Source organism: Falco rusticolus, chromosome 15 (genome assembly GCF_015220075.1).
Source record: "Falco rusticolus isolate bFalRus1 chromosome 15, bFalRus1.pri, whole genome shotgun sequence".
NCBI lineage: Eukaryota > Metazoa > Chordata > Aves > Falconiformes > Falconidae > Falco > Falco rusticolus.
This window is the reverse complement of record NC_051201.1, coordinates 5298764-5311533: the sequence shown is the minus strand read 5'-3', so window position 1 is coordinate 5311533 and position 12770 is coordinate 5298764. Positions and strand designations below refer to the sequence as shown.

Below are 12770 nucleotides of genomic sequence, written 5' to 3'. Positions count from 1 at the left end.
TGCGCTACTGAAAGCAGAAGCAGCAAATGGCAAAGAGTGAGAACAGTTTACACTTTGTGCTCTGGTGGAGGAAGGATGAATGTGTGTTCACACTAGTCATGAATGACCAGCAGACCTCGAGGGTAATGTTCCTTTAAGAAAGTGACCTCATTTGTAGTGTAAACTACCTATAGAGGTATGTAAACATTTTCACTGGCTGTAAAAATTGCTATTAAACAGATTTATCATCTCATAAAATCCCAAAGGAATAATGGAATGGAAATATGCTGGTGTCTCACGTTAGGTTTGCACCCTGCACTTCAGTCTTCTGGCATCTGTCTAAAATAAAATAGGTCATCACTACGTTTTCTTAGCTGGTTGTGTGATAACTTAGGTTCATCTCTCAAACCAACTAGCAGGGATTTTTAAACAGGGTTAAACATGCCTAACTTCTGTTTCAATCCTTTGAGCCAGATGGTTTTTACAATTTTCTTCTTGTTTTAAGTAACTTTCAGAGTACACTACACTAGATGTTAAATCTCTCAAATATATTTAAGTGGTTTCATCCCCCCCAACTTTCTGTGGGTATCAAACCAGTGATCCCTCCCAAAACTAGGGTGAATGTTGTCACTGGAGGTCAACTCAAGACTTAATCTCAGGTGTTACATGTGTTCACTTAACAAAGTGCCCTTAACGGCAAATGAGCAATCAGCCCTTCCCAGCCCCCCAGACTATCAATGAGCCGCCGGTATTTGCTGAATGGGGAGTGGGTAAATAGCCAAAGGTGTGCACTGAGGCAGGGGGGGTCAGCTGGGGCTTTTTGTTGAAAGAGGAGGGTGGCCCCTGTGTGTGATAAACCCTGCCGCTAACCACACAGTTTGCACTACAGCGAGTAAATAACTCTGTCCTGCTTCACTTTTGTCACTGCCCATCAGAAATCAGTTCCGCTGAAATGATACCCCAAGTTTTTAGGCAGGAAATTCCAACTGTTTCCCATAAAGGAAACTCTCCTTTTTTCACTCTCCAGGAAAATGTGCTTGAAACATAGAAAACACAGAGCAGTTAATTTTTTCCTGAAGCCAGTACTTGCTACATCATGTCCATTCCCAGTGCTGTCAATCATTATCCAGCCAGCATATTTTTCAGAAGGTGGAGCTGTCAGGCAGAAGGAATAAAAGGTAAGAAAAGGAAGGCTTCTGCTTCTTGCTGATGCCAGGGGTAAGTGAGATTATGTCAAAGCTTTAAACAGAGTCCCCGTTCTCTGCCCCACCCCCTGCTCCTATATAACACATGCTGCATTAGCCATACCTGCTCTTACCCAGTCGGTGGTGGGGTGTGCGTGTCTGCTCCTTGCCCCTGCCATGGATGCTCTTGCCGGCAGCCCCCTTGGATGGCTCTGCGTGGGCATCACCGCGCTTTTTGGGGTGACCATCCTCTGCAGGGCCAAGAGGAGCCTGGCAGGGAAAGCAAATGTGCTGGCGTGGAGCCTCCTGCCCGTCTTGCTGGGGCTGCTGTGCATGGCCACGCTGGGGGCTGGCAGGGGGCTGGTGGCGTGCGCCGCGTGCCTCATCTCCTCCATGTACCTGGGCAGCAGGGAGCTGCTGCCCGTGGGCGACAAAGCTGTGCTCATCACAGGTAAGGTGCTGCGGTGCGCTCCGAGCAGCAAAAACTGGCTTTTCTCACAAGTGAGCTGGAAAACTTTTTGTCCTTGGGTTAGATATCTATGAAATGCATGCTCATAAGGTTTCCTTTTCTTTTTTTTTTTTTTTTCTTTCTCATTTTATTTGCTTTGCCAGAGATGTTTCTTCCAGGTAAATAAGTGTTCTGAAATTAAGTAGAAAAGCATCTTAATAGATGCTATTATTTTTTACTGTCTCATTTAATCTTTACAAGTAGCTTTTTAGACATACTTGTGAAATTAGCTGGTGGAAAAAGCATAAGAATACTTACGGTGGTCTAATTTTTTAGGAGAGACGTTAATTTCTGGAAGCCCTCCGAACACTACATTCATACATTACTTTTGTTTACTTGAATTTATTGCGCTGGTTATGGCTGTACGGTTATCTTTTGTGTATATCATACATGTGTTTCAGGACACTGTTTTGGTGCCATCTCTTTGAAACGATGTATGAAATCAGTCGGGAGTGAGTAATTTCCTTCACTAGCAGGGAAAGTTCAGGGCTAATTAATTCAATTTCTGTTAATGCTCTGATCTACTCAAAACCCACTTCAGTTTTGCAGGGATGGCATTTTTGTAGTTTTATGGCTTTTCTTCTGTTTCTTCTAAAACTTTAAATGTTGTTTATTTGTCTTAATCAAACCTTTAAACCTGAGTGCTGCCAACTGCTTCTTGCACTGTTAACTTGTGCTTTTTTTAGTTTTATTTTCTATTTTTCCCCTCTGGAAAGCTGAATTAAGTTGCTTTTATTTATGTGACTATTTCTTGCAGAATTTAATTTTGTTTTATAGGGACACCTGGAAATAGATTTGCCTAGCAGGCTTTTATACAGGGATCAAACACAAAAGCGAGAAGAGGATGGGATAAGCAGCAAGTTCTCCTCTCCTGCTTTATCTCCCCCTGGGTTCCTCCCCACAGGTGTATTAGATGAAGATGGGTATCGGGCAGGGGGGAACTGGGAGCCCTGCTTTCCCACCCCTCCAGACACCGGGGTTGCACTTGCACTTGGGCATCTCCTTGCTTTTTGTAAGACTGCAGCTCTTCAGGAGAAAGCACCCTCTCAGAGCTTACAGGCTCTAGAGAATTTGCACTGGAGCAATATAGGGAAGCAAAGAACATTTGGGTATATTCCAGCAAGTGAATGTGCTTTTTTTTTTGTACCTGTGCTGTAGCTGTCCTGCAGAAATGTGAGTTCAGACACCTTTGACAGCTGACATGTCTGAGGAGGCTCCTTTTGGTCTTTCTTTGAATCCAGACTGGTATGCAACCGATCAAACCCTCCATCAACCGAAATGGAAGGTTTGCTCAACACATTTCTTGGTTAAATCGCTCCGACTGTAGTACTCTTCCCCATACCAACTGTAGGGTGTGTGTCTGCATGCAGAAAATGAAAAGAGTGTCATTTTCTCCAATTTAGATAGAGCCTGAGGCAGGCACTTCGTGGGAAATGGTGATTTATTTATTTACATTTTTTCCCCTTTCTTTCCCCCCTCCCCTTCCAGCCCGGCAGGGCTGAGGAATGCTGTTGTGTTGGGGGCAGCTGCCACGTACCGCTCGTGAGACAGCTGCCTCTGGTCAGACGATGGAGTAATCCCTCTGCTTCTCATCACGTACTGCTCTGGTCCTCTTTGGATGTCCCTTGTATGGGTGCTGCTGTGCATTATTTATTTAAGCCAGCAGTTCACAGAGTACCACGATAAGGAAAAACTGTGCCTACTTGTCAAAATGCTTTCTCACGTGAATAGCCGTGGGCATGTGAGAGGTCTTAGAGTCATTGGTGAAACATTTCTATGGGTCCTCTTGCTAAGAGCGAGTGCTTCAGTGGCCTCAAACAGAAGCTCCTGGGCATGCAAACACTTTAGTGTAGTTTGGTAGACCCAATGGTCAACTTCCCTAAAAATTAAATTGCTGAGAAGATCTGAAGTAGCAGGAATTATAAAATTCTTGTCTTGGTTATTCTGTGTGTGTGTTGGGATGAATTTCTCCAGTTAATTTGGTCTTTTCATTCTTGACATGTGACTTGACATTTCAGGTGCTGGGTGTGAGTTGACGAGAAGTTCTCAGTGACAATTCAGCTACAGTCAGTGGTGACCACCTTTCTTATGATAATTTGTGAATTATTAGAAGATTTGTTATTTTTGATGTAGAAGCAAGGTGGGGGGAGAATTCTCCATTTTTTCCCTACAGTGACCTAACTACTGTTCCAATTTTATGAGTTGAAGGGTTGAGTTTCTCTGGACTTCACTAACAGGTCTGAAACTCGGATTAGACTTGTTTTGATAAAAGCTGGGGACAAACCCAGTGGCAAGCAGAGATAAACGCTGCCTTTTATTTCCGTCTTGTGTTTGCTACACCCATCTGCAGTTGCTGAGCGCTCTCCCCTTCCCAAATTAAAGTTATGTTGTAAAACTTCAGTAATATGCAGCTCTGTGGCCGTGTACCTTCTGGGAAGGTTGAAAGGGGAAGGATTTGATCCAGAAATAGGTTTTTTCACTAAAAGAAAAAGAAGGAAAGGCACCGCACCCCCAAACCCAGAAACCCATCATGCCTTTGGGGTATTTGCAAGCCTCTTCACGTCTGTGTCTGCTCAGGCAATTCCAAGAATGCAGGTTTGCTCTCCTTCGGGTCAGGGCTGCAAGGAGATAACTATGATATATGTGGGGCTCCAGTGCATCTTCAACAAACTGCAGACTTCAAAAATGCTAAAAATCTTTTTTTTTAAAGGAAGGAGTTAAGTAGAGCATGAGTAATTATTTTCATACATTCAACATCTGGCACTGATTGATCCAGGCATTTAGTACATGTTTCTTTCAAGTCACCTGGAATTAATTTTTCAGGACTAAAGTCCCAATTAAAAGACAGAATCCAGAAATGAAGATCTAGCATGATTAAGACGAGTCTTTTTGGCAGTCAGATTCTATTGATACAGATTTTGAGTGCAGGAGTGGGCATGTGAATATCTGCCTGGGTGAAATCACAGATTAACCCTTATAAATTTATGGTAGGGTTAAGTAGGGTGTGTTGCAGCTCCTTCACAAACGAGGAAATAGTAAAAAAGCTGGCAGGAGTCCCAGCCCTTTGTCTCACATTCAGGTTTCCAGCCATGCACGTGGCTTTGGAAGCCGAGCCTTTATGGGGTACATGGCTGCTGCAGGAAACAGCCAAGCCCTGGGCTAGCGCCATGGATCTGGGTGCACATCAGCATCCCGGGGCTGGCTTTGCCGCAGGTACCGCAGAGGGTGCGGTATGCTGGGACATGCCGACGTGTGTCTGCTTTACGGTGTTAAAAACTGCATTCGTTTCTTAAACTCCTCGTTTCCCTCCTGATGTTCTTTACAAAACTCCTGCAGCGCAGTCCCTATAACCTCCTTCCCCATCTCTGTTTCACTGGGAGCCTTCGTGGGCAGATGGGCGAGATGTTTGTTCCCTTGCTAAGAAGTTTATCTGTAGATGGGATGAATGGAAACTGGAATAAAAAAAGACACTGGGAGAAAAAAAGCCTTTTAAAAATATCTTAAGAAAGCAGCGGCAAAATACTGTGTCAGAGGGAGAGACCTGTGAATCAGTGGAATTGTTTGTTAAATATTCATCGTTGTTACCTGGTGGGAGGAATTGCACAGTCACGATGGCAAAGATCATTGTGTGTTTGCTCTAATAGCGCTTCCTGCATTTGGCAGGTCATTGCTTTATATGGATAAACTTTGGGAATAAGCTTGGAAGAGGGTGAGAGAAATTCTGATGCAAATTTGCAGGAATTAAATAGCTGTTTCTGTTTGGTTTGGCCTAAAAATACCATTCTGAAGCTTTCTTAGGGTTTGAAAGCATTGTGCTCCTTTGCAGGTAAGCAGTTGCTTAGCTTTGGCTTGGTTGCAGCCTGTGACCAAAACAAAATATGTGTTTATCAGAAGGATCTGGATGGTAGATGTTTGAATAAAATAATGCTACTTCTTTGATTTAAGAAATAGAACCCAACAATTTGAATTCCAATGCCTGTAAATTTCTTTGTCCCTCTGAGATATCAAATTAAAATATTTGTGTGGTTTTTTTGCTTGCTTTGTTTCCTTTCTAATTACTTTTGTTACCAGGTTTCAGTCTGTATATCCATATAAATCCAATCTAGGGCTTTATTTCCTCTGTATGGATGAAATAAGTCTTAGAATCGGTCTGTGGTAGAGCCTGAGCCAATGCTATCAGCTCTAAGTGAAGAGGGCATGGTCTGGTGGTCTTTGTGGGACATGCAAAGGTCCAGCTCCTCAAACCTTCAGATCTGAACCTTTCTTCCTACTGTAATATGTATCTGAGTGACTTTATTTGTCATCTTTTTGGTTACATTTGCATGTATTTCCAATGTATGCATAATTTTTGGTTTTTTAAAATGATGGTTTAGGACAGACCCACTTCTCAAGTGTCTCTTTGATGCTTTCAGGAAGCGATACTGGGATTGGACATGCACTGGCTAAATACCTGGATAACCTGGGTTTTGTTGTGTTTGCTGGGGTTTTGAATAAGGATGGACCTGGAGCTGAGGAACTGAGACGGACCTGTTCTCGGAGACTTTCTCTCCTGCAGCTGGATATAACCAATGCCACTCAAGTCCAGGAAGCCTATCTAAAAGTCTCAAAAAAGGTGCAAAATACAGGTACAGTTCCCAGCCCACCTCTTTTATAATAGGAGTACTAATGTAACTTTTCAGAAGGTGCATCTCTTAACTGCTGGCTGCATCATGGCTTAGGTGTGTAGGTCACTCCCACACCACACACAGCCTGTGGGCAGCCAGGGCGTTTATATTGATGACCGTTGCTTTCTGCAACGTACAAAACATGGTGATGACTCTTCATGAGTGGGTAGTGTGTATCCGTAGCTATAGATCGTCTCTGCATTGATCTGGAGGCACCATGTAGCTTATCGATTTAATCTTTTATGGAGTCCATTTCCAGCTGTATAACAGCTCTGTTCTTTCTCCTCTTCCCAGGACTCTGGGGAGTCGTGAACAATGCAGGCATCCTGGGTTTCCCTGCTGATGGTGAGCTGCTCCCCATGAACACCTACAGGCAGTGCATGGAGGTGAATTTCTTTGGGGCTGTAGAGGTGTCCAAGACCTTCCTACCTTTACTTCGGAAATCCCGGGGGAGGCTGGTTAACATGTCCAGCATGGCAGGTGAGCTGCGCTAAAGCACCAAATACATTTCTGGTGAACAGAAAAAACAACTAACTTCCCTGGCAAAAATGCTGAGGAATGTGTTGGTCAGTCTTGCTTGTCCATACACCTAGGGAATTAGTATGTAGGTAATAAGTGCAGGTTTTTCTTTTGTTTGGGTAACTCTTTCCAGTAAACAGCCCTTAAAGAAGAAGAGTTTAATATGGCTAAAAATAATGCTGTTATATAGAAGACAGTAAAATTTGGATCTTGTGTTGTAGATGCTATGAGGGATAGCTTTGTGAGCGTCCAGAAAGGTGGTAAGTTGCAGATGTTTCTATAACACGTTCCAGCAGCTGTCTGTGGTGACCTCCATCGGTGGGGCTTTGAACCACGCTGTGGAGATGCCCAAAAGCTGTCTGCCTTTTGCAGAGATGGGATGTCTTCAATTTAGGCTGGTTACACCTAAACTTTCAACCTTTATTTAATACTTAAGGTTAAAATTTGAGTGTAAATAACTTTTGGGTAAGTTCATGACATTTGCAACGCTCCGTAATAAATGTTAAGGTATTTCACTTGGGCAGCTCCACCTTTCTGCCCTTCTAGGGCTCAAGTACTATAGTTAGAGTGAGAAAGCACGATGATATAACACCTGCTGAAGAGAAACATTTAATTCTTCAAGGGCAGAAGCTAGGTTTTTTTTTTTTTGCTGCATCCTACAGTTCTTTCCAGAGAGCACAGTCCTAGAGCATGGTCTGCTAATAACCTGGGACCTGAAGAGAGTGTGTGCTTGTATTTCTGTAAAAAGGTTTTGGTTATCATGTTAAAAATACTTTAGCATAACTTATTAGCAAAGTGGTATTTTTTCATGAATAAAACAGTTTTTAAAAAATTATTAATGGCATATCACATGCTTTTCAGTTTTGTTCCATAAATTATACTTGCTCTCTCCATATATATCTTTACAACATGACCTTCAAATCTAGGACGGGTGAGATGCTAAGATGTAGGAAGTGAAGCAATACAGTATCTGGTAGCTGACAGCTGAGGAGCAAGAATGCTTTGTTGAAAATGAGACCTGCTAGGAGCAGGATGTCCTGACGCTGGAAAATATTTTGGCTTAAGACCTCCTCAGGATTTACCGTGTTTTCTGCTTCCCAAATTTTCCTTTGCCCTGTGGGCTTGGACCCTAACTTCTGCGCAGCTGGTGCCCACCCAAATCCTGCTGTATTGCCAGGGTGGCTTGTGAAGGTCCTACCTTGTGTTCACAGCTTACGTTGAGGGTGTGGCCACAGCCCAGCTCTGACACTGTTGTCTTCTGTTTTCTTTTTATAATCCCATGTATGTTTTGTATCAGCATGTCTGTGTTTATGGTTCATTGCTGATACTTTGAGTAACCAGTTTGGAATTATCAGAAGGACCTTCCTGGTTCTGCTCTGCCCACGAACCCTTGCAATCCCAGAGCCAGAGGACAGACCTCTGTCCTCCCTGAGCACGCGAGTGAAGTTTGCACTTTTGGTGTTTTGGGGCAGATGTCTTCATTTTTGGCACGAATCCCTGAGCTGCTGTGCAGAGATATATGGAGAGCTTCCCTGTGCTGAATAATTTGCCCTTACAGGAGTTGATAATGACCCTGCTTAAGCCATAGCTGTTCACGCAGATGTTCTTGCACGCGGGCTGGTTTGGGTAAAGAGCGTCCTCTTAACGCAGGGTCTGAGGGTCCTTTGGTAAAACATTAGCAGAAAAGTTAGTGAGGTCTCATTGTGCTGAGTCTATTCCTGTCTGTGTAGAGCCAATTCAGCTGGGCTCAGGTTAGCCTGACCTCAGAGGGATAAAATATGTGATTCAATTGGCTCTAACCAATTGAAACTCAGACTTATTCAGATGCATGCAGAAGAATAATTAACATATAATTGGCCTGACTTCTTCTAAGGAATGACTCCGTGTAAGAAGCCCCCATGGTACCTTGGCCACTGCAGTACGAAACCCAATAAACGGCACCAGTGGCTTACCTGAAAATTCCCCTGTATCTCGAAGTACTAAGATTCAAATACATTGAGATAACTGTGTAATGTTTGAAAGGGAGGCTGTGCCGGAGGATGCAGGCGGGAGAAGGTGTGATGTGCCTCAAGGAGAAGGGTCACCCGTCCTGTTCCCTCCTCCCTGCAAACACAGCCCGTGGTGGCTGGGATGACCCCTAAATCTGGCAGCGATATTCTGTGCGGTGATAACACCAACCTGTAGAGAAAGAGAAGGGGCTGAAGACAGGGAAGATGCTCAATCATCAAAGCATCTTTGGATTTTTCTGAAGCTGAAGAAGTGACAGTCTGTCAGTTTTTGGAACAGAAGAAATATCTGTATTTGGAAGATATTTCTTTCTGGAAGCTTTTGTTTAGTGAATGTATAGGTTTATTTTATATTCACCTAAAATGCTGGCAATTTTCTATCTTTCCATCTGAACAAATGCTGCTGGGGTTGGAAAAGATGGGTTATAACTATAGGCATAACTTCTATGATGGGTCTCGGGGAGTCCCGTCCCCCACGGGATGTGATTCCAGCTTTGGTTTGTCTACAGAGATCTTCCCCACTTTTGTGCTGTTGTCTCTGGTCTTTCTGAAGTGAGCTGGAAAGAACTGGAAGATAAGTTGGCTTTATAAAGCTAGAATTGAGATTGCTTACCCTGTTGTAAATGTACTTTATAGTAGGAGCTTGGAATTTGTGTTACAGTGACAACAAGAACAGCGGCACTAAACTATTGCTTCACTATTTATATGAACTAAAACATTATCTGTGTTTCTGAAACCAACAATCATAATCTTCAGCAGTTTTTACCCTTAAATACAATACAGTTTATTTTTTTTCTTCCATACAAGGTGTCTTATCAGGTGTTACTGAGCATAACTGCTATAGGTAACTGTTGATTTACAACTCTCAGTTTTTTTCTTTTTAACCTCTAGAAAGAAATGATTCTCTCACTAACTTGTCTTTAACCTCAGTGAGAGCTGCATAATTTTGGTTGTGCTATAATCTTCCTTCTAAATCACGGCAATAAAGGCTGGAAAGAGCCACCGTCGAGCTTTATCATGTTTACATTGCTCCTGCAGGAGGCATTCCACTACCGAGATATGCTGCATACGGTGCATCAAAAGCAGCTCTGTCCATGTTTTCTGGAGTAATGAGGCAAGAGCTTTCCAAATGGGGAATTAAAGTTGCTGCAATTCATCCGTCAGGCTTCCGAACAGGTTGGTGTTCCACATTTGGGTAGTTCTTTCTGCCTCGCCTCTTTTCCTGTAGTTCAGCATCCTCACACAGAGCCCTGAGTGATTCCCTGCAGTAGGACTTTTCCCCTCCCTTCCTTTGTACTGGCTATGGAAGTTGAGATCCACGGTTTTTGTGAGAGATGTTCCCTCCGGTTCTGCACGCTGCCTGCCGCTGCCTCTGAGCGCAGCCTGTCTCCTGGGCAGAGCTCTTGTTGCTTTGAGGCAGGGCAGGGTTCAGGCAGTCGGTGCCTCCCTTTGCTCCAGCTTTGTGCGAGTTAACAAACAGAGCATCACGGTGTGAGTGATTGGAGTATTACGGCTTGCTTGTCCTGCCCGAGAGCTTCAGGACTCGTCACTCCTTCCTTTCTCAGTATCAGAGCTGTCTTTGAGCTGCTCAGTCTTGCATCGAAGTATCTGCAGCAGTACCTGCCGTCCTGCGTTCCCGCTGTCAGCATGACTCCATCTCGTCTCTGATCTTTCCTCCCCTTCCCTCCACTGTGCTCCTGCTGCTTTCCATTCCCAGTCTTCCTCCCCCTGCCAGCGCTCTGAGCACTTTCTGCAGAGCCCACCTGGGTCACGGGCTCCCCTCCGGCTGCCTCCGCGCCCACCCAGCAGCAGGGTGGCTGTCACGCAGGTCCCCGCTCCCTGGGCATGCCTGGCACCTACCTGGGGACAAGGTCAAATCCCACTGCTGCCTACTCAGCAAGTCCTGGTGACTTCATGGAGACAATTTCTATGCTGATGAAAAGCAAAATGGTCTGTTTCATTAAACCTCAGCCCCTTGAATGCCTGCCCCCCTGGGAGCTCTGACAGTGCCTGTGTGGTCTGCAGTAGCTGTCTGAGGCTTTACCTTCAGGGTCCTGCTTAGCTGTTGGCAAACTCTGGATGAAAACGTCATGTGTCAAGACAAGTCCTGGTATTTGAGGTTTGAATATTTATTTAAAGAATTTCCTTTATTTGCAATGTTTAATTCATGATGGGCATTACGTGCATTGGAAAAGGCTGTGCTTTCATTCCTACATGATGCAGATGGGGGGAAAACGGTTCTTTTTGCGTTTGTGTGTTTTGGGTTTTTTGTTTGTTTTGTTTGTTTAATCTGGCCTAATACAAGCCTTATCCCTCACAAAACTAGTTATTGAAATACCAATGTCACTTGTGGATGAGAGGCATAGCACTTGGCCAACCCATCTGAGCTTGCCTTCCTCAGTCACTCACACCCAGCATCAGTTAACAAATACTGGATAGAAACACCTACGAAATGGTTAAGGACAGAATGGCAGGGAGCAGGGGGAAGGACAAAATGCTGACTTGGCTGTGAGGGGACATTTTTAGGCAGAGCCGGTAAACAAATAGTGCATGGGCCCCATGCTTGTTGTGTAGCCCGTGCTTTCCCATCTCTTCCAGGTAAAAGCACTCGCAGCTAACCAGCTGTTTCGTCTGTTCTTCACTGGCCCAGGCTGGAAGAACTGTGAATCAGGGTGGTGGTGGAGAATGACTTATTGACTATTAATTATAGATTTTTTTTTTTTTTTAATTCAGCCCCAAACCCACTTGCTATCCTGTGGTGTTGCTACTGCAGGTATACAAGGCACGTCTGACCTGTGGGATAAGCAAGAAAAGGAGCTGCTGGAGAACCTGCCAGCGGACACAAGGCAAGCCTACGGAGAGGACTACCTCCTGGGGCTGAAGAGCTACCTCCCGCGGATGCCCACGTACTGTGACGCCAACCTCTCCCCGGTGCTGAGCGCTATCCTGCAGGCTCTGCTGGCCAAGAGACCACGCGGCTTGTACACGCCTGGCAAGGGGGCTTACATGCCCCTCTGCATCTTCTGCTACTTTCCCCTCTGGTTCTATGACTTTTTCATTAGGAAGATGCTGAGTACTGACTCTGTCCCAAGGGCACTGAGAACACCAGAAGCTGAAAGCAAGAATCTCTAAGGTGTCCAGCAGCTTTTATCTTACTTGATGAGATAACTGGGAAAAACTCTTATTTTAAGGCGCTGCTATTTATTGTACTGTCTTTGTTCAACTGCATTTACACTGCCTTGCAAACAGAGGTGAATCTTTGTGTGAAGATTAATGTTCAGGAAAAGCAGTGGATAAATAGAAAGCTATCCCCAGGTGGGCATTTTTGGAGGAATTCCCATGTTTTTCTAATGTCTTTGTATCCTGCCTTCTGTGTTACGGTATTTTACGAGGTTATATAGTCTCTGTCTGCTTCAAAAAGCACCACCAACACACAGACAGATATATGACCTGTTTTTTAAAACAAACAAAAAAAAAATCTTGAGAGTCAACAACCTTGTTAAGAGTTAAAGGAGTTGCATGTATTCCTATCATTGGAGAGATTTAGGAGTGTCTAATGCAAAACTTCCTCACTGCAGCTTCAGCCTAATATGTTTGGGGTTGTTTTGGTTCTGTTGCTGGTGTACCTGAGAAATGATTGACCTTTTTCCCCCAAAATTTTGTGAAATATAGTTGTGATGCTTATAATGTGTCCTCTTTGCTAGACTGAGCAACGTAAATTAGTTGCAAAATGAACAAAGGCAGATCAAGACCTTCATGAAGAAGCAAACAATCTCCTTCCTATGGTATTAGACAAAGTAATAGTAAGTACATCAGCTGCTAATTTGGCATGACTGTCTTGGTCATTCTATGCGTTGCCTGTATATGCCTGTCCTTCTTTAAATACTAGTAAACTCTGATTTCACTTCTG

At 44.1% G+C, this 12770-nt stretch overlaps 1 protein-coding gene across 3 annotated transcripts; it reads left to right on the top strand.

Moving 5' to 3' along the window:
- The first annotated feature begins 849 nt into the window (after positions 1-849).
- On the top strand, positions 850-12770 carry HSD17B2 (hydroxysteroid 17-beta dehydrogenase 2). 3 transcript variants are annotated; one of them, XM_037409159.1, is made up of 6 exons: positions 1144-1197; positions 2449-2575; positions 6084-6296; positions 6630-6815; positions 9899-10036; positions 11634-12770. In XM_037409159.1, exons 1-6 carry the CDS (start codon positions 1189-1191, stop codon positions 11990-11992), a joined length of 1032 nt encoding a protein of 343 aa, XP_037265056.1. In that variant the 5' UTR covers positions 1144-1188; the 3' UTR covers positions 11993-12770. The 3 variants fall into 3 exon arrangements, with proteins under 3 accessions (XP_037265057.1, XP_037265056.1, XP_037265055.1); XM_037409160.1 differs by lacking the exon at positions 2449-2575 and having other exon boundaries at positions 850-1157; XM_037409158.1 differs by lacking the exons at positions 1144-1197; positions 2449-2575 and adding an exon at positions 1206-1614.